The sequence below is a fragment of the Camarhynchus parvulus genome, chromosome 3 (assembly GCF_901933205.1).
Source record: "Camarhynchus parvulus chromosome 3, STF_HiC, whole genome shotgun sequence".
Taxonomy (NCBI): domain Eukaryota; kingdom Metazoa; phylum Chordata; class Aves; order Passeriformes; family Thraupidae; genus Camarhynchus; species Camarhynchus parvulus.
Window position 1 is genome coordinate 28907231 of NC_044573.1, and position 21558 is coordinate 28928788.

Sequence of the window (21558 nt, forward strand, 5' to 3'; positions counted from 1 at the left end):
GAAAAATAAGTATAAATGCTTGAATGCTGCAACTAACATTTCTAGATGTCTTTGTTAAACATGCAGACTGAAAACCATCAGGTTAGATATACTAGAAAAAATCAGAATTCTGAACAATTTCCTACCTGAACCTAAACCACTAGAAATCTCACAATCAGAACCTATGACAGGAAGATTCTGATAGCCTAAATTATATCTGTATATATGATTAGCTTGACAATGAGGCAAGGTCCATGGTATATCCTGCTTTTGACTATTCTCCATTCAATACAAATTAGTCTGAACTGTTAGTCTACAAATCTTATTTTTTGAGTTAAGACTGGGAAGAAAATTGTTTCAGTGGAACGCATTGTGTAAGAGTTTTTCCTGAATTAAAGCCCAGACAGAAGATGTGCATTGCTGAGGTTAAAAAATTTTAACAGATACCCCACTAAACAATCTTCACTTTTGGAAGTTGTTTTGGTCTGGAAGCATATTAAGCAAGAGTCAATTCAATCTCAGTGGTCTTCACACTCCCTGCTCACACCAGAATTTTATGGTTGTCAATGTGTGGTTTACTTTGCTAGAATAAATGATAATGTGGATAATCCCTGGCATTCTATTTCAATATGAAGTCCCAGAAAGCTATTTATACTCGAGCGTGTAGATTTTTTTTCCGCCCCATGAAGTCATTAGACTTATTTACAGAAATCTCCTGAGTGACATTTTTAAAAGAGTCACGTTCACACCTGTAACATCAGAGCAATTGGGGAAAAAACCCAAACAAACAAACATTTAACTGCCTAAATTATGTGAGTTCTGTCCATGCTAAAAGATTGTTGCACCAGGCTTTCTGTCAAGAAGGGGAAGATGAATTGAAAATAAAAAGCAATTAAATCTGTCGTGTGGGGTGCAAAAACAGGGTGCTGGGTTGCTCTTTTGTTGGCTTTTTTTTTTAGCATATTTAGAGAAAACTGCGAAGCAACTTGAAGATAATGGCAAAACCTTTCCCTTGCTCCAGGAACACTGAGTAGGGAAAAAAACCCCAACCAACAGGGGAAAAAAAGAGCTTTAATATATAAAGCTGCATAGGTATCAAAAGCTGGAAACAATAACCCATCTGTATAAGGAAAAATATTAGCTGAAGGAATCTATTAAAGCAAAGCCTTCTTTTAGCTCCTTGAATAGTGTAAATATTACATTAAAAAACAGGCGTCAGCTTGTGCACTTTATAAGGGGCCATATCATTCTTCACCGAAGTAACAACTATGTAACTGCTGTGAAAACAGGATCTTGATACTATACAAGCCTGCAATATAGCCAAGGTATTATATAGGCTTTGACACTAATTTGGACAGGCTCCATGACTTGGTGGAAAGTGGAACCTATGACTTCATCCCAACTAGGACTTAATAGAGTTCTGCAAATATTTGGATCATCTGAACCAATCAAAAATGAAAGAAAATAAAGCCAAGTGTGCACAGCTCAGCTGATCCCAAAAGCCTTTTCTGCAAATCCTGGGAGACCTGATCCATTGGGTAAGCTGTTCTCTGAGACCAGACACTTCTGCAGGATGCCAGGTCAGTGGGACAAGCATTTGCAATCCAAAGACTGCCATACCATATTCAAAGCAAGCATTGTAGACCACTCTCTTTGTTGCAAAACTTCCTAAAAAGAAGTATCTAACACTAGTGTTACAAAGATCATGCAGAAATGCCAGATATTCATCGCTGAGTGGATCATGAAAGACATTGTTTATATGGTGTTTTTCAAGATGACTGCAGTCTTGAAAGAAAGAGCACAAGGAAAGCCTGTACAGTAACTGCCTGCATTGAAGCTCTTTCAGGGCAAGCACTGGGTTTCAGTTTCCAGTGATGACACATTGCTATTTCACTCTGCACCAATCCAGCTCCATAAATATTGAGCAGCTCTCCAAAGCATGTCCTGAAATTTTGAGCATGTCAAAGCATTACTAAATATATCCACAGAATTAGCAGCTTTAGAAGGTTTCTTTCCTACAGGAGACAGAAAGGTATATATCCTGACATGACAATTAAAATTCATTGTCAGAGTTAGGAACACACTGGCACACACTGACACTAAACCCAGTACTCCTTTATTTCTACCATCATTTCTACCTGAGGACTCATCAAGTCCTAACAGGCAAACTATAACATAAAACTTCCTCCTTGAACAGATGCATCAAGAAATGCATCCTCTGTTTCACATGTCAGAGGACAAGCACGGGTACTCTTGGGATGACATCTATTCATTAGCAACATGACTTCCTTCTCAATCCTGTCTCTTCAGTAGGGCAGACAGCTGGCCTTACTGTTTTGCACTGCTTACAACAGGATGGGAATAAGCCACACATCTGATGCTAGAAAATGTGGGTTTAAAACATTTCTTGGACAGGATGCCATGACACTGTTCACTGAGCTCCCCTCTGTATCAATAAAAACAATGCTCAAACATAGATGAAGAATATAAAATGAGGTCACTGTGATATCAATTCCTGTCCAAGCTTGTTCACTGCATCATGTCCAGACACTGCATGCTCACGTTTATACTTGGGTCAGAAAGAAGGGCACTTCCTAGCAAAAGCCACAGTAAGGTAAGTGTGGTTCCTCCTCTCAACAGCCTTCACACATCTCTCAAGTACATCACAGAGCTGAAAGATGAGTTATTTTACCTGGTCTGAAAGGTCAGCACCATCACATACACCTCAGAAAATATAAATCATGGAGTTCAAGTCATTACAAGAAACTACGAAAATTTAGGAAAAACTGAAATGTATTACTTGTCATAGCCCTGTAGATTATTTTTTTCAAATTTCCTATGGAAAAACAATAGGAATTGAAAATCTGATTGCAAATAACTGGGCATTTTTGGGGGATGTTTAGATTTTTTTTTAATGACAGTTGACTGAAATTTTAACATTAATTTACATCAATTAAGATGAAAGCTTTGATGGATAAAGATTCTCAAATTCTCAGCTGAAGCCCTCTCACACTCTTCACAATAACAGCTTAGCTGCTAAACTGTTCATCTGAGGCATGTGGGATTCAGACTCGTGTGTCCATGTTCTGTTTCAAAGTGAAGGGTGTGACCCTTGCTTTGCACATGAATATTTTGGCCCTAAAAACAAGGTGGGGTTTTTGTTTACTTGAGGGGTGGAAGATGGTTATTACTGTTCTTCATTTCCCACAAGTGCAACTCTTTTCCCTTCAGTGATGTAAAGACTCAGCTCACCACAACATCTACTATTAGCACTGAATCAGGCTTGCATCACTTTGCACTGCACACTGACAAAGGTCCTTCAAGAGATTAATGTATTGGGTTTTACAGTGTCTCTATCAGTGAGATCAGCAGAAACAGGAAAAATGGGATGCAGACAATTACACAGTACCCAGTTACACAGGAAATCTGAATTACAGCCAAGAATCAATCCACGTAAGTTGTACTGCAAACTCATTCAAATCACCGTTCTCCCTTTTTTCATGTCTGACCTACTGGCTTTCCTTCACTTTTAAGAAGTTCAGCTTTCAAAGAAACATCTACTTGTTTATTAACACACTGTCCAATCTATTGGCTATGTGGCAGTTCAGAGCAGCCAAAGTATCACAAATGAAAAGTGCTTTCATTAAAAGACACAAAATGTGTTTGATCTGCTGTGAGACAAAATGCTAATTTAGAAGTGGAGCTGAAATGCATGTAAGCTTGTCAGACAGTTTATGCCTCCAAAAAGCCAACCATGTCCCAAGAGATGCCAATTTTGAAACAGCACAGATCATAGGACTGAGCCATTCACTAGACAGATGTGGTCACTGCTCCATTTCTCAGACTTCATGACTAGCATTTACACAAATAGTCTCAGAGTTTTGGGAAGGAAGCTATATCCAAGCCTTTTAAGCACAATTTACCCAGACTGAGAAAAACAAACATTACTTCTCTCTCTGGAATTAAGCTATTGATGTGCAGATAATAACCCTTCTGCCACAAAAGCAGTCTAGTGTGTAACTTATTAAAGAAGAATATTCATTAATGACCAGTTGGAGCATGCAACTGAGGAGTTCTAATTGCCTCTCACAAAGGTCAGATATATCCATCCATACATACTTACAGTTCACTGAATTATGACACAGGGGTATTTTCCTTAACTGATCATAGGGTGGGTTTTTTTCTTTTTTTTCTTTTTTTGCTTAATTTAGCCTGAGCTCTGCCCTGTTGTCAGTAATTTGACAAACCTAATTACGACTACTGATACTGCTTATTAACAATTCTTTCAAAGGAAGAATCAAAGGTTGCAGATTATTATTTATATTACAAAATACCTAATACTGTCAAACTGTGGAACTCACTGTCAAAAAATAAAGTATAAAAGTAAAATAGGGATACATCTATGAACAATGAGGATTCCTGCTTAGAAAGCATTTCCTAATACTGAAAGAAGCTTCAGTGCTGCAGAAATTCACCAGCCTTTAGAAATTAAAATGGATTATTAGTCATTTTTGAAAGATAGTTGGCTCTACCAGGGCTGAAAACTTTCTAGTCAAGTTAAATATATAATTTTTATGGAACTAATTATGCCATCTCTCACTTTTTTTTTTTTTGCTTCCTGAGCACTCAAAGATACAGAATCTCCTGAAGTTGTACCTTATATACGACACATGATGTGTCATTTCCAACCTCCTCTAAAACTCAAAGCCACTTCAAATCAATTATTGATATTGATAACAGTCTAAGGGTGATGAAGGCCATACTTTTATTTCTGGTCCTCTAAAAAACACAGGACATCCATTGCATGTACACACAGGGAGAGCTTTTCACAGAAAATAGACTAGAGCGGCATAACTGGCAGGCAGAAAAGTGGTCAGTGCATTGTTTTGAGCTGAAGATAAGAACTAGTGTTGTTTGAAACCTCAGAATTCTCAACCACTGATTTTAATGTATATTTAAATGTAGTGTTTAAACCAAGATTAAGTTTACAATAAGCATATCTGGCATAATACTAACAATAGATTATTGATGGAGAGAGTCCTTTTTAAGCAACTTTATATTTTAGTAGGACTGTATAGTATACATCCAGTTTTAAGAACCAATCTTCTCTTCGCTCTTCTTTTGGTGTCTTATCATTCTCCTCAATACAGATGGATGTAAACTTGCTGCCAGCACTGATTGCAGCAGCCTCTTTTTGTTACTTACAGATCATACAAGCCTGCTTGTCCCTCTTCAAACATATTCAACCCTGCTATAGGATGGGAATCCCACCATCACCAGGCATTATTTTAGGGGTATAGTGTGTGAAGTGACCAGGAAGATAACTCGCCCCTACATTTACAGAACTACTTAATTGTACAGCTGAGGCCACACTGAATTCTTCAGTGATTTCTGCCTTCAGGACAAAGCTTTCTTGCCAAATTGAAGTGTAATTATTGAAATGTAATATTGAAGTGTAATATTAAACATTGTTCCACTGCTGAATGTTTAGCCTCTGCCATGGAAGTTGTTCTCTGGTTGAGTAAGTTCTCCTGACTCTGTTGCGGCATAAAGATCCTTCTGTACTACTACCTGAAGTTCATATTGATGCTTAACACCTTTTACGTGCTCTACTTTTCACAAGTGTGATATTTTGTTGTTGATAAGTGTATAATCTAAACAATGAGCTGCCAAATAAGGGGATCCATTAATTCCCTGCACTTTCAATGAACACATACCCAGGAGCCTACCTTTCCTCAGCCCATCCACTCCTTTTGGATGTGAAGGAAAATGTCCATTAGGGAGGATCCTACCAGTCAGAGGATTGAGTCATGATCATTTTGCCCAGAGGGTGTTCAGAAGACAACAAAACGTTTCTCATGGATGTGGCCTGCTCAGGGGGTGTGTGGCTGTGGATTTAGGCTGCACTCCTGAAACGCAGCTCTGCTCCCACAAACCTGCAGCAAGCTTGAGGTCACATCCTGCAGCAATGTGTGCAATCTGTGGCAGGTGAAGCCAACAATTTGTCACTATCCCAGCAAGCACTAAGCAGCAGTAGCAGGACATATTCTATTGCATTGTTAACAACCAAACTCTGCATGGTCCCTTCTACTGTTTACTCTGTGTTTATACAGGTACTGTGTGTACATTTCCACTAACCCCGTTCAGGTTACGGTCAACATTCCATGGACAACAGAAAGGGACTTTTTCCTTACCCAACCAGCTTACCTTGTCTCCTTTCCAACAGCACTGTTTTAAAATGTATTCCTACCACATTAGAATGTTGTCACTTGGACTGTCTCCTTCTTCACTTCCTTTCCTCCTCCTCCTTTTTGCATTGCACTCTTCAGGCAATGCAAAAAGCCACAGAAGAGCCCAGACTGTGTAACTGAGCCTAAAAGTTTATCTTTTTGTCCTACTGTTTATCTCCAACAAGCAATGACTTCAAATCTTCTGCAAATAAAATGAAGTCACCTACAATTCACGGCAAACACCCTGCATGTTGCTGGATGACGGGAATGAAATGTCACTTACAGCGCTCGGAGACACTTCCTACCAAGGGCACACCTACATAGAGTCATAAGAGACATTTAGGACAAGTCCTTCTGCAAGCACACAAAAGAATTTTTTAATACCAAGTTCTAAAAGGTTTCTCTTTGCTGTTCATAACACATCCACTGTCTGTTTTTCCAGTGACATTGCTTGCTTTAGTTCTCTTCTGCTCAGGGCCCTTTTTTAAGAATGATGACAGTAAGACAGCCAGGGCAGCCAATGTATTTTTCTCCATCATTTAACCCTTCACTATTGAAAAAAAAAAGTTAGGAGTTGTTGGACAGGTGAATAAAAGGAAATAAATACAGTCTGAGAGGCCCACAGCTCTTAAGCTGCTAGCCCAGTATTTCATGTATCACTCAGGTGCTTTATCTCCGCCCTTTCCAAAAAATCAGGTAAAACTGTTTCTCCCAGCTTTCATTTCTCTCACTTAGTACATCTTCAAAGTGTTTGGGGTACCAATACCTTTCAACAGATGACTGAATTATCATGGAAGACAGTGTAACTTTCACCTCAATTAAGGCACATCGATGAAACTCTCACATCTGACTGCTATGAAAACTAAACAACTCTCCAGAAAGTAGAAGGCAATTCCTTTCTTTCTCTTCATGGCTGTCACTTTATTCTCACAACAACTCTTTACTGTGTCAATTTCTAAACTTCTCACTAAAACACAGGAATTCAGCAACTCTTCCTGCTCGGTATTCACTAGCTTTTTAAGGCTCATGAACACTCAGTGAAGTTCAGAGTCATCTCTGCCAAATTTGCTTCTCAAACACCACAGAAACATGTTTATTATTTACACATTCTTTACTCTTGCATATCCACCAAAGCAATAATATGAATGGTGAGAACAGCACTGTATAGAGTATATGTTGTTATCATTATCATTATTATTACATGCCATTAGCAGGATGGGCTCATACTTGGATTGTGAAGAATCAGAACTTGTGCAAGAGGACAGACAAGGACAGAACATAATCCAGTGGTGTCAACATTTACATGTACTTCCCATGCAGCAGAACTGGACTGCTCGCCATTATTTTTCTTCTTAAGTGCATCGAATTACACCATGTTAGTAGGACGACAGCTGGAAAAATGTTTCTCTTTTTTTTCCTTTTTTTTTTCATGCTAGGGTCAAATCTGCTTCCACTGAGTCCTCCCAAAACTCCCACAGAAGGCAAGCCAAATGCAAAACACAGCATTAGGCATGATGATGACAATTTTCAAGCTCAGGACTATTTTGGGCCTGATTTTTGATTAGTGTTGAGTTCTAACTTCAGTGGAAGTTAGAACTCTACTACTAGCTCACCTGAAAAACACAGACCTGCAAGATGGACAAAAATTCTGCATACTCATAATATCTGTAGCAAATACCAAGGCAAGTTTATGCATTGACGTTTTCAGCAGTCTGACTAAGGAGGTAGAAGGCCTTTTTTAAGGAGCAGCTAAACTTTTTTTGTTGGAGAGGAGAGGGAGGAAGGAACTAAAAATATCCCATGCTGTTCCCATGGGGGGGCAGGGAAGAAAATACTTTTCAATTATACATAAATAAATATATAATTTCAAGACCCTGACCCAAGGTAACCTCTTACACTAGGATAAATAAATGAGTCTGCAACTGTTGGCATTGCAATGTGGAAAACATAAACCAAATAAAGCAGACAACTTGGAAAAACTTTTCTCCTCTTAAGTCTACTACAATGTGGTCTTTTAGGTGTCACAATTCCAAGTCATAATAATCGTATATCCCCTGAATTGTGCATGCATTTTTGCCTTCTTGATCCTAAACTTACACTTTTAACCATTACAAGAGTGACTTCAGGGAAAATAAAGTTAAGAGGAGTCTCTAACATCATTAAGCCTACTACAGTGTTTCTTCAAGTACACACTTTGAAGTCTTTACTACAGAAGCAAAACACATGAAGAAACAATTACAGGGGGTTCAAGAGAAACCATAAAAAACAGGCAATGATTCTTCTCAAGTATGCTGACCTGCTTAAAAAATAATTGGACAACATCAACAAATTTATATTATAATTATGAGAAACAAAATTTATAAATTCATCATATGGAACTATAAAAGTATGAGATAGCATCTTACATGAATCCCCAGTTTTATTTTTCCAGTGAGAACACATTCTCTGCATTAAAAGATGTAGAAGGAGATGTATATAATTTTCGGCTTTACTTTACATTGTGTTAATGGTGCTGCCCAAATCTGGGAGCTAGTGCTTCAGCCAATGACACACATTAACAGGTACCATCAATCAAACAGCTCTTTCACACTAAAAGGCTCAAGTAGACCACTAATCAGGAAATATGTGGTTTTGCTGCATTAGTGACACTCTTGCAGCATTTCATTGTTTTCTTTTAAGTCCTGTACTTGTCATAGGCCAGAGTTTCTGAATTTGATTTTCTTAAGCCTACTTGCATTTATAGCAAAGTAATTTTTGAAGTCTTGTGTCTTTCTTCATACCTAGACTAAAGATACCAAAATGACCCAATGTCAGCATCAAGCTAACAAATCATTCCAAACGTCTGAGCATGAAGTCATTCTGCTAGCAGAAAAAGGAACAGATGCTGGTGGGAAAAAAGGAAGTTAACTCCACAATTGCTGGCATTTTCCAAACATCAATCTGAAGGAATGCCGTGGTTTGCAAAGGGCAACATCCTCCCACTGTGACTTCCCAGCATTATGAGATTTCCAGTGAGCCCTAGGCAAACTGAAAGCAAGTCTATTTTCAGAGAATTAATTTGAGAGATTCTACATTTCAGACTGTTTCACCAGCAGCCTTCTAAGCTAAGGAAGTCATGCAATCTTCCCAGACAAAAAGAAACCATGGATCCCAGGCAGTGAGAGGGAACCAATTAGCATCTGCTACTACCTGTTTCAAGGAGATGGACTCACAGCAGTAATACAAGACAGTATACAAGCAGGTTGCATGAAGCCTTATTGATGTTCCCTTTCTTTATAGGGCCATACAGCTGCTTTCTTAGTTTGATTTATGAACAGTGTAGAGAATGACAAATCAATTTAGGATGGAAGAGACCTTGAGAAGAAGGGACCCACTCAGAGCTGATGTCAAAGTTTGTTAAGGTCGTTCAGTTCATTGTCAAGGTTTGAATATTGAGTTAAATTAAAATGTTGACTGAAGCTGAACTTCAGCCACAAACTTCCAAAGCATTGGTAAGAAGAAAAACAATTTTCTGATGTACCAAAGACTCCAGATAAAGTATAATTCTTCATATCCAGTGTGGCTTTGCTGGTCTTTGCCCTGTGGCCATGAGACACCCTCATCGATTAATCATCAATATTGCTAATTGTGAGATTGCTTACACTAAGCACTCAAAATCCCACACAGCTTCTTCAGCCTCCTACTGCCCATGAACTGCTACTGCTGTTAAGCTATCACACATGCTGTGAGGGTTACCCTGTGTTTTCCAAACTTCCCAGGGAACAGAGAGTAAAAGCACCCACCCCCACATCCACTCATACTCCCCTTCAACACTTCCTGCAGAGCTGAAAGAAAATCTCTCATGAAGTCACATCCAAGACTCATCAAACTGTGAGACCTTACAAATGGCTTCTCAAATACTGCAGCAAACCATCTTGTGTGTTCACGTCTGCTGCTCCCAGATACCACATATGGAACAACAACTTTAAAGAAAGGAACTTATAAGGGACACATTAAATGCTCCTTAAAGCTATAAATCCATTACCAAAACAGTTTAATAGTCCAAATCAATAACAGACTCTGAGAGTATTTCAAAGAGGAAAAAATAATGCAAGAAGATAGAATTGAAAACAATACAACTTCAAACCACCCACTTAATCTATTATGGGACAACCACGTGCTTGGCAGTCTTCATACAGAAAGGATGAACCCCAAAGGGCTTTTGTAGCTCAGAACAGACAATACAAAACCAAAAACCCACACTCAGACAACACAATAGTGTGATCTTCATCTGGCATACTATATCACTAAATAAGACCAGATGAAGAACCATTTTCTCTCTTCTTTAGGGAAAATGTATCATCTCCTGAATAGCTCAGAACTGGCTGAATGGCAGATCCCAGAGGGATCTAGTGGCCCAGGGTCTAGTTAGAGGCCTTTCACTAGTGATGTTCCCCAAGGTTCAATACTGGGTCCAGTATTGTTTCACAAGTTCATCAGTGACTTGGATGAAGGAGCAGATGCCTCCTCATCAAGTTCACAGACTCCTCCCAAGCTGGGAGGAGTGGCTGATACCCCAGAGTGCTGCACAGCCCTTCAGAAGGACCTTTACAGGCTGGAGAGATGGACAGAGGGGAACTGTCTGAAATTAAACCATAAGTGCAGGGTCCTGCACCTCAGGCAGAATAACTCCACAGACACGGCTGACAGCTGTGGCTGACCTGCTGGAAAGCAGCTCTGTGGAGAAGGAGGTCCTGGGGGACAACAAGCCATCCAAGCACGAGCCAGCAGTGTGTCCTGTGGCTCATGCCCTGGTGAGGCCACATCTGGAGTGCTGTATCCAGTTCTGGGCTCCTCAGTACAAGAGAGACATGGAGCTCCTGAGTGGGTCCAGTGAGGGTAACAAAGATGATCAAGGGACTGGAACATCTCTCTTACCGGGAAAGGCTGAGGGAGCTGGGCCTGCTCAGCCTCAAGAAGCAACAGTATCTGAAGGAAGGATATCAAGAGGAGCCAGGCTCTTTGTGGTGCTAAGCAATAGGACAGGAGGGAATGAGCAGAAACTGACGCACAGAAAGTTTCACCTAAATATGAGGCAGAACTTCTTTACTGTGTGGGTGACCAAGCACTGGAATAAGTAATCCAGAGAGGTTGTGGAGTTTCCCTCAACAGAGATATTCAATAATGGTCCAGATGCAATCTTTGCCATGTGCTCTAGAATGACCCTGCTTGCCACAGATGATCCCACTGGTGGTCCCTTACCCATTTTATGATTCTGTAATCTCAATATGTATCTCCTTCTTTAAAGCAGGAACCTGAAGAAGTGAACTCCTATCTAAATACATCAAGTGTAATGCAGTCTCCTGCTCTTAGAACCTCTACATGAAGACTTAAATGCAAAGAAAAGACCTCAGGGTTTGGAATAAAAGCCCTGTCAGTTCACTTTAGCATAGAAATCTTTCACAAAAGTAACTGTCTCTCCATCTTAACCAATCTGAAACTATGCTTCACAGGGCAAAACCACAGATGCACAGCAGCCCTAGAGCAAACAATAAGTGGAGAAATTTTCACTCACTTCTGAAAGCTTTCCCTAAAGGCAAGGAAGACTCCAGATTTTATATTTGCATCCATCTTGTCCTTCATCCCTGGTAGGCTACGGTAATTATGTAAAAAGCTGCAAAAGCAGCTTAGATCCCTCCAGCAGATTTCAAAGTATCTTACTCTATATCCAGCTGCACAATATCAAGCCATACTTTTTATGGCGACATTTTGCTGACAACCCAAACCTCAAGGGCAAAGCTCAAACAGAAACTCTCAAAGAATGAAAAAAAGCCCAAACCAGACATGTAGACATTATCTTCAATAATGCTAGACAGGCAACATGGGACCAAAGTGGGAGTTTGTGAAAATGAGCTGCAAATGGTATAAAAAGACGGTAGTAAAACTACTAAAAGTAGATGTCCCACTAAGGCTAGGATTCTCAAGAGCATTTCAAAGCCTATGAGGATGCAGCCCTGATGTTAGCAAAAAAGAACTGAATGCAAAGTGATGGTGCTTCTTTGTGAGAGAGGTGTAAATCTTTTTAGGAGAACACCTGGGGTATTCTGCACCTGGACTGCAGCTTCCATGGTTCAGCACCAATCTGTGACCTCAGCCCAAAGGACTTGGACTCCTTAATGATTGTGCAATGCACAAAAGTGCCTTCTCCTCTGTCCTTCCTACTCCTTACAGTGGGCTCACCGAAACACAGAAACTTCACCACAAGATCATCACAGAAGACAGGTAAGTGCAGTAAAGAAAAAGAATGAACAGTGCTTGATTTGAAAATATATTCAGATATTTCAACATATATCTTAGGAAAAAAAAGGGGAAAGGAGAAAGGAATGCTGTATGTATCCAAGGCATGTGTAAATAGTGCAGGGAAAAGGTATAAGACGATGGCATGGCCAAAATGCTTCCAAAAGGTTTCCTAACTACCTATGTCATCACCAATCATCTTTCCTTCAGGTAGAGAGAAATGCATTTATGCATAAACATAACAATGACAGTTTTTTGAAAGTATAAAACAATTTAAATCAAAGACATTTTGGAACCAAGGAGTTTGCCGACTCCTACTTTCATATCCAGTTCATTAGTTTTTACAGCCATCAGGTAGGTGAAAAATATAATTAATAGATATTTAAAAAAATAATTGCAGAGGATGATGTCATGAAGGATATTCTTTTATTTTCTGCATATTGGCTGTTACAGACTATGGTTCAGGTAAATTTTCCTCAATTTTTATATCATATTTTGATACTGTGGAAAATCTCTTTCCCATAATAGAAAAAGTAGAATAAATTTACATATTACAAGTATGTACTTTTTCTCAGATGCCATGAATGTCTACTTCCAGAAAGTTTCAGTGTGCTGCCTTATTACCTCACTACTTGAGTTTAAATAATCTCCCTTTAGTAGATAAAGCACAATCAACTCAAAGCAACTATTCTAGGATACCACTAAAATCACAAGAGTACAAGATAACACCGAGATATTTTGGAGATCTCAACATATTATCAGAATTGAGGAATTGAGATTTTTGTTGGGATTTTTTTTTGTTTGATTAGAAAGAAGCTGCATGATACAGCTAGTCCTGTCTGACTCTATTTTGGAAAAAGCTTTGCTACCAATTTTTTTCCACAAAGACAGAAGTGGAAAAAAAACCTAACCTGTTTAACTGTGCAAAATGTGTGTGCTTGCTACTAAAATCTGCTCAGCCAAAGTCATACAAATTAGTCTCTGGAGGCAGGAAAGGCCATAAAAAGAAAACTACTTGCTTTCCAATAGCAATAAGTCTAACAGCTTGTAGGGCTGTTCAGAAGGCAATGAGCTATGGCCTGCACAATGAGGCCTCGTTCTTAGAAACACAGGCTGCATCCAAAGCAACGTGTGCTGAAGCAGTGCAATACCTGCACTTTTAACACTTTTTGGGATCCCAGAAAAGCTTGTTTATAGATGAGACAAATGAGCTAACAATTTCTTTGTTCCATATAACTATTTGATTGCTACTTAATGAGGGTATGTATGTTAGTGTCAGCTCCTGGTAAAACAGCACTGAAGAACACTGGTTTTCTAAACTATGACATTGGAAATTTGTAAATAAATATATTTGAAATCTTGGTCTAGTGCTTGATTTAATTCTTGCAAAACTTATATCTGGTAGCAAATCTAGAGAGAGGAGTTACAGAGGTGTTTTATCTAAGTATAAATTTCAGCTTATGGTGAGACATGAGGATTATTCTAAACAAAACCAGAATAAAGTACCTGAACTTAGGGAGGATGCTATAATTTGTGTTTTCTACATATGGCCTTACTTAACAATATCAGTGGAAGCTCCTTCTACAGAGGAAGAGGCAATCTAAAACACGTACCGGTGGTTTGGGTAGAGGGTCAGCGTGCCATCAGTGGTGACTAACCAATGATTCTTCTGATGCAAATCAAGCCAACTGCATTTCTCATTGTCCATCCTGGACTGATTAATGTCAAGGTAGAAAACAGCTGAGATTGGGAAGACATTAACATTTTCCAACAGACCAGCCTTCATTCCTTATAAACAGCTATTCCACAATGAGAGCTAAGCATCCACTAGAGCTGCTAGCTAGAGCTACTCTTTTAGGTCAAATAATCAGTGATTTGTTTTTAATACTAATGGTCTCAAATATGAACCCAGAATAGCCAAAAGTGACCAAAGCAAGCATGGCTGTGAAATACTGTGTGAATGCTACTCTGTAGCTATCACGCACAATTATGAAATTTCAGTTCAGAATTCAGCCACCTTTGATTACTGTGGGCTGTTGGCTGGCGAGCTGTGCCCATGGCATAAAACTTTCAGTGCACAGATCTACCTGCCTTCCTCCATTTCTTCAGAAAGCCTTGATATTAGGAACAGGTGGAATGAGTTTTGTAATACAATAGTGACTTTCTGCCACAACATTGGAATCAAATACCATAGAAGATTACATCTAACATCTGACTGCCAAGATAAATGTGTGTCTACAACAATGACTAATCTTCATTTTTGCAAGTGACATTTGCTTATTTAAGGCAGCCCACTAATCTCACCACCTTTAGAGAAATCAGGAAGCTCTTGACTTTCCATTACTTTTAGACTAGAAAAGGCACCTGAGATTAACAATTGAGAACAGTTGGCTCAGTCTGCACTTGACCTTGTAGTTGATATTGTTTCCACTTGTCATATCTCAAAGCATAGGGCCCTGCTTGCCAAGAACCCAACATCAGCAAGACAGAGACCTCTGAGGGCTTGTCCTGGATAGCTGGAAGTGTTCTGCCAACTAAGAAATTGGCCCCTTTGTGGCTAAAATTAGACTGAAAATTCTTCAGGGAAAAGGGGGCTTTGCTTTCAAGTGAAGCCTGGCACAGGCTTCTCTGTTACTGCAAAACAACAATGATAGGTGGATTAGGTAGTGGGCTAGAGAGAGATGTCATCACCAATCATCTGGCTGCCTATGAGGGAAACAAGGAATAACACTGGACAGTTAAGGTTTCAAGTAATTGAAAGTATCTACAATGTAATGAATGGACATCTGGCAATGGTATCCCATCCCAGTTAGCACATCATTTTGGATAGCTGGAGTTCAGCTAACTGAAGTTGCATTATAAGTGCATTATGGAGATTTTCCAGTATGCAGCTTCTTTAACTTTGAAGTCTTTAAAATTCTTACAGCAAAGCCACTGCTGTAGAACACAGGGGAAAACAGACAAACAAAAAACCCCAACAAAAACAAAATCCCCAACATAATGAGTGAATCCAACCAACATACTAAACACATTAAAGCCCAAATCTTCTTGCCAAGACTGACTGGTCTGGGAGGTAAGATGCCTCTATGACAGCTACCAATAGATCCTCTCCTACCAGAGCTGAAAAACCCAGCTGAGCTGGCCAGCAAAAATGTAAAGCAGACATTAATCACAGCAGCCTGCACCTTCCCTCCACTTGCAAGCACTGTGTACCAGCAGGAAAAAGGAATGGCGATAGCACGGAAGACAATGGAGCCTAGACTGCTCTTGTGCTCTACTGCTAGCTCAGAGCCACTGTAATTAATTGATTTCTATTAACCTCCCTGTCTGAAGTTAAAAAAATCCCCAACCGACCAACAAAAAAACCCTGAAGGCAAAACACCCTGATTGGACTAGTTTTCTTTAATTACATGGTAAAAAAGCTCACTGCCCCCACTTGGAGACAAAAAGGCAGCAAACACAGCCTCCAGAAGGACCATGAGCAGGATTTAAATCTGCCAGGTTCAGTATTGAAGTCTAAACCTCCTCTTCTACCTTCTATTATGCAGATTTATGTTTAAAGACTGATGCTATCATAGCATGAGTTGCACACTTGGGAAATAAAATTAACCAACAAACCCACCACAGCTTTTTCCTCCTAACATGTATGGCTAATAAATACATGCTATTGGGGTTATCTGCATTTCTGACCTTGTGTTTCCTAGAGCAGCAAAACTCTTCCAATGCAGAAATTCCTTTTTTAGAAGTTTCACAGCAATGACCCAACATATCCATTCACTTGGCCATTGTTCTGCCAGCAACAAAAGATTAGTGTGATTGATCAACCTCTGATTTATCATCCCTTTACTGGTTTGTCAGAAATTTGAAGACCTTGAAGAGAGAAGTGTTACGAGCAGGCGCTCCTTGCTTTCCAGTGCACTGTGGAACATTTCCTACAAACTCTGGAAGACCTTGAACTACCAAGTTTTAAGACATCACTATTGTTGTGTACTTTACAGATATTTGAAGACATTCTGAAAGACTTCAGCAATACTTTTTCTATTTTAAGCAACCTACAAAAGTTTTTAAAAATTCCTTAATGCATTTCCATTATAGCTGTTTTTTCAGCTCAAAGAAAAAACAAACAAACAAACCCAATCCCCCCCATAAGCCCCAAACAAGCAAGAAAACAAAAAAACCCCAAACACATAAACGATTCAAACTGGAACAGTGTACTATTTTAAGATGTTAAGACCCTCTTCAGAAATCACAAATCAAAAAATTGTTCCATATCCATGCTGATAAAAATCCTTCCATCACTTACTCATGTTCTTGAATAAACAGTAGATAAACACATAGCTCAAATCAAGATGCAGTTATGAACATGCACACAGAATTAATTGGTGAGATACTCCAATGAGGACAACATTAGTACCTTCTTTTTGCTGCAGTAAATCTGCCATTTCTTCTCCGGAGGGAGTGCAAACATAGCCTCTCTGTTCTTGTCTGTGAGATCCAATTCATCCTGGAGATTGAGAAAAAAAAAAAAAAAACAGTAAAAAACCAATCATCAGCTGCACTGGTAAGTTCTAATAGGTTGAGAGGTTTTTGGATCAGGCATGTTTGACTAGTCTTCAATCAAGAGGACTTAGCGGCTCCCAAACACTCCAAAGATTACTGGTTTCGTGATGATTTCCTTGCTACCTTGAGTTCTCCCTGTCAGAGCACAACCTTTGAAGAGAGGCAGCCTGAACAACTCCCATGTCAAACTTCCATTACTAATGATGAGTGAAGGATGGGAAGGATCACATGAATAGGACGAAGTGAAAAACTCAAAGCACTGGATTATGTAACACAGACAATTTGTTATGACCCTTAGAGAAAGGCTGGAAGTTTGATATGTCTTTTTTTTCCTGGCTGGGAATACCAAATTGCTCTTCTTGCAGAGAAATTGAACTATTTTCTTTCTATCTTTCAAGCAAAGGCTATGAGACAGTTGTCATGTCATCAGCAACCTACAGGCTGAAATGTTTCTCCAGATGTTTGTTCTCTAAACCACACAGTCCCCATCAAAGGCACCCAGCATTTCAGACATAAAGGACAGAACTCCACAGTGCCTCATCAGGTTGATCAGAGCAGCATATTCAGTCTCTGTTAAGAAAAGTGAGTTCAGCAGAACATACCCTCTTAGAGCTGAGCCAAGCTTACAATAGTAAAATGAAGGATAATACTGCGATCTGGAACTGAGCGCCAAATTCCACCGCTTTGGTTACTCCTCTGTAAAAGGCGAATAACAGCAGACTCTTTTCCAATGTGTGTCTCTAAAACTATCAAATAAGAGATTGCTACTTCCTCCGTGTTAATCCAGTATTGACCAGAACAGGGCTCCAATCAAAGCTGCCAGTTTTAGGTGCTAATAAAGAGAACTAAACAAAAAATAATGGCCTTCAGGGCAGGCAGACTATATGAGCAAGGACAGATGAAGATGTCTAAATTAAGAGTTTCAGGAATATAAAGAAAATCTTCCAGTAATGTTTCAAGGAATCAGTTTTGGCAGGGGTTTGAGATTTTTTCCTATGTATTTGAAATATTTGGAGAAGGAAGTGTCCAGGGGTCCTATATCAAGATGACATTGTGGCACTAAAATGCTGCACACACAGATTCTGGCACCCACACTAACCTTGTCCAAGCAGAGACAATACCTCTTTAACTCAGCCCAACAATGGCTCATTGGGAAAGTCTTCAGGGCTGGGAAACTTGTGAAAACAGTGAGCAAAATTACACACTGAGCCTGGTAGCGGCTGCTGACAGATTTAAAAGCCCACAGAGATTTAAGCTGCAAAAAGGTACAAAAGAAACGCAAACAGTAACAAGGCGAGGTCAGTGCCAGCAGCCCAAGGTAGAAGAAGCTGGAGGGTTATTTTAAACAAGAAAAAGTTTAAAGGGAAAAAAAATTAGCTGTGCAAAAAGAGTGCAAACCATGTGGAAATGTTTAGTGTGAGTTTCCAAACAAGGGGGCAGCCAAGCGAGGCAAGGAGTTTTATCCTTGCTATACACAATTAGAAAACTCAGGCCAGGATCACATTCTTGGGGGGAGAGGGAGAGTGAAACTACATGTAAGGCTTTAAGACAAGCAAAGGAATGCTGCTAGAGGTCAAGCATGTGTAAGGGAAAGGAGGGGCAGATAGAGAATCAGAAATGCCAAGTTTGGAAGAACCACCATAGAAGCCAGAATATACATGAGCTGTCTGGGCTTAGCTTAATTCTTAGAAAAAAATATGATTGTTCTATTGACCTGCTTAATGAATGCTCTTACTTTTTTTTTTTTTTTTTTTTTTAATACAGAGCAGCTAACTTGGTTTTTTAATCCATAGCTCTTTTTCTGGAGTCTGCTGGCAGATCAGACAAGCAGCAGAAGCTCTGCACAGCGGCTGTGCACTAAACTAAATGAAGATCTCAATCAATACAGTTCAAAATAACCATTTCATCAAATAATGTACCTGTTGACTAAAATGACCCTGAGGACAGGGTTCTAACACTGCAGCTTCTAGACACTGCCCTGGATACTGGCAGTATCAGGGATATAAAGATAAATCTCCTTTTAATAGGACAGTAATAATATACAACTTCCAGTCACATAATTTTGCATCATGACATGCTTTTCAGGACAGAAGCCTAGAAAGTTAGTTTGAAAGGGTGGAAGATACAGAGGGAAAATAGTGCATCCTGCATTATTGTGACTCAGGAGGGTAGAGGAAGCCAAAAGAACTTTAGAAGTCATCAAAATAGCTCAGATAGCATAGTAACAAGGAAACTGTTCAGGGTTTCTAGGCATAAGGGGATCACCGGAGGTGGACCCAAACACACCTGCCAGGAAAACAGCACATGAAAAACGCCTTACTCTTAATTTTGAAAGTTTGTGCATGTCTTTGTTAGGAGGTAAAATGCTGGGTTCTAACACCCAGGCCAGATGGGCAGGGAGCAAGTACAAATATTCAGCAGGGAAATAAATATCTCCAGAACACAAAGCAGTACTCAAGCTCCTCAACTCCGTTTCCTGAAGTTAGGGTTCAGCAAGGTGTGCTCCTTCACTGAGAAGAAGAAAGGAGTGGGAAGAACTGAAGAGGCCTGCATGTCCTCATCTACCTACACCGTCAATCAAAGCCTACCCTATTAAAAAAAAAACCAAGAAACCCCTGCAAAATACAAGAGACATAGAGACATGACACCTTCTTCTGGAACTCTCCAAATCATATTACCTCTGCCATTCTATAAAAGATGAATAAAAAATCACTGTGACTGCAGAGGAAAACCATGGATTTAGCTAAGAAAAAATACCCTGAATTAGGCAGGCTGTTTTTCTATTCTGACTCAGGATCCTAATAGACAGCACATACAGAAACCTGCTGCCTAGGAGGGAAGCAGGAGAAACAACAGAAAGAATAAATTTCAGGAGGGTAATTTGGTTAGTGAACAGGTCATTCTGACCCAATGATAGAAGCAGATCTGTCAGCATACAGAAATTCAGAGTGCAGAGTTAGCTCAGTGATGGCAAGTGGCTATTGAAAAGAGAAAGGAGTTGCCAAATTCGGCAGGAAAGTGGAAGAATGACAAACTGAATGCAGCCATCAAGACTGGGGTTGGAGCCAGACTAAGGAAGCCAATGGGATTGAATGCCCAGGGAGCAATTGTAAAGGATAAGGAAAAAAGGGTCAGTCAGAACAAAGCAGGGAAAACTCCCTTCTCCAGCACCTGTGCAAGCTTCCCAATAGAAACATTGTAGTCCCCTTCTACACCTTGGATGGGCTCCTTGGTTCCAGCAATTCATGCCAGCGTGACCCTGCTCAACAGAACTCAGCCTCCTGGCTCTTAAAAATGCTTGAAATTGCATGAAACAGAGATTAAAAGGATATTTGCCAGGCTGGACTGAGGAAGACGTAAAGTATGCCTAGTTAATAGTGCGTACATTTCTCTCCTTCATTTATTTCCTATTTTATTTTATCTAGTGGTAGTTAATTCAGTTAATTTTCACTTTCTTGTGGGCATTTTCTTTACTCATGTAGATTGAATTTCAATGATAAAACATTTAAAAAGAACTGGAACTGGATTTGAGGTTCAAATGCTTCCAGTCCAGTTCTCAGGCCAAAAGAGAAGATGGCCTCCATTCAAAATGGCTGCAACCCAAGGAAATAAGAGACAAAGAAACAGAACAAGAAGGAGGAATGGATAGGAAACATAAATCCAGTATTTTGCAGGATTTAAAACCACATTATGTCCCTTGTTTTTGGGAACATTCATCAGAGCGTGAAAGCTGGACTAGATGCTGGGCAGCCACCAGCTCAGTAACAATATTCAAAGCTCTAGAAAAGCATTTCTAACCTAGACTGGGCAGTTCTTTGTTTAGTGACACAAAATGAAATTAATAAAGGGAAACAGTAAGATTTTGGTAAAGTAGAAGAGTGGTTCACTTGGAGAGAGACCCACTAAAGGTGAACTGTTAACACCTACCAACATGCCTGCCTCTCTAAAGGAGAAACCTCAAGGCCATAAGTACACAGAGAACCACAGTTTCTGGTCTTCAGCATCCCCTGATTTGAAGTCAGAATCACAGAGGCCAAGAGCCCCAAACTTGGTTCTCCAGGGATATTTGGACACTCATGGGAGGAGACATCCTCAGTTTCAGTTTCTCATTCTACTTGTCCCAGGTCCACTGGCTGCTGGACATTCCAGTCATGGGGAGTTTCTCACTGACTTGAGGTCAGAAAGCTGCTTTGTTTTGCAAAATACAAAAATCAACAAACCAAAACAACCAACCAACCAAACCTTTACAGGCTACTGGGTTGTTTTGTTGTTGTTGATGATGTTTTGTTTTGTCCTCATAAATGTTTAATGAGTCATGCATAGCATTTCCAGCATTATGAAACCAGACTCCTCATATGATATGTCTACTGCAGGCAATAACTTGATTAATATGGGCATAACAAATATTTTGCCAGAAGGAAGAGGACATTTTGCCTATTTTCTTATGTTCAGTTGGATAACTGTCTTATTTCATCAATTTCTTGTAATTTCAGCTACAGAGAGTTGCATTACA

General features: G+C 39.7%; 1 protein-coding gene across 1 annotated transcript in view; it reads right to left on the reverse strand.

The window, feature by feature from the left end:
- Positions 1–21558, reverse strand: part of DAAM2 (dishevelled associated activator of morphogenesis 2) — a 175860-nt gene that overhangs the window by 80280 nt on the left and 74022 nt on the right. The window contains 1 exon segment of the mRNA XM_030946526.1: positions 16900–16989. Within this exon segment, the coding sequence (XP_030802386.1) occupies positions 16900–16989 (90 nt within the window).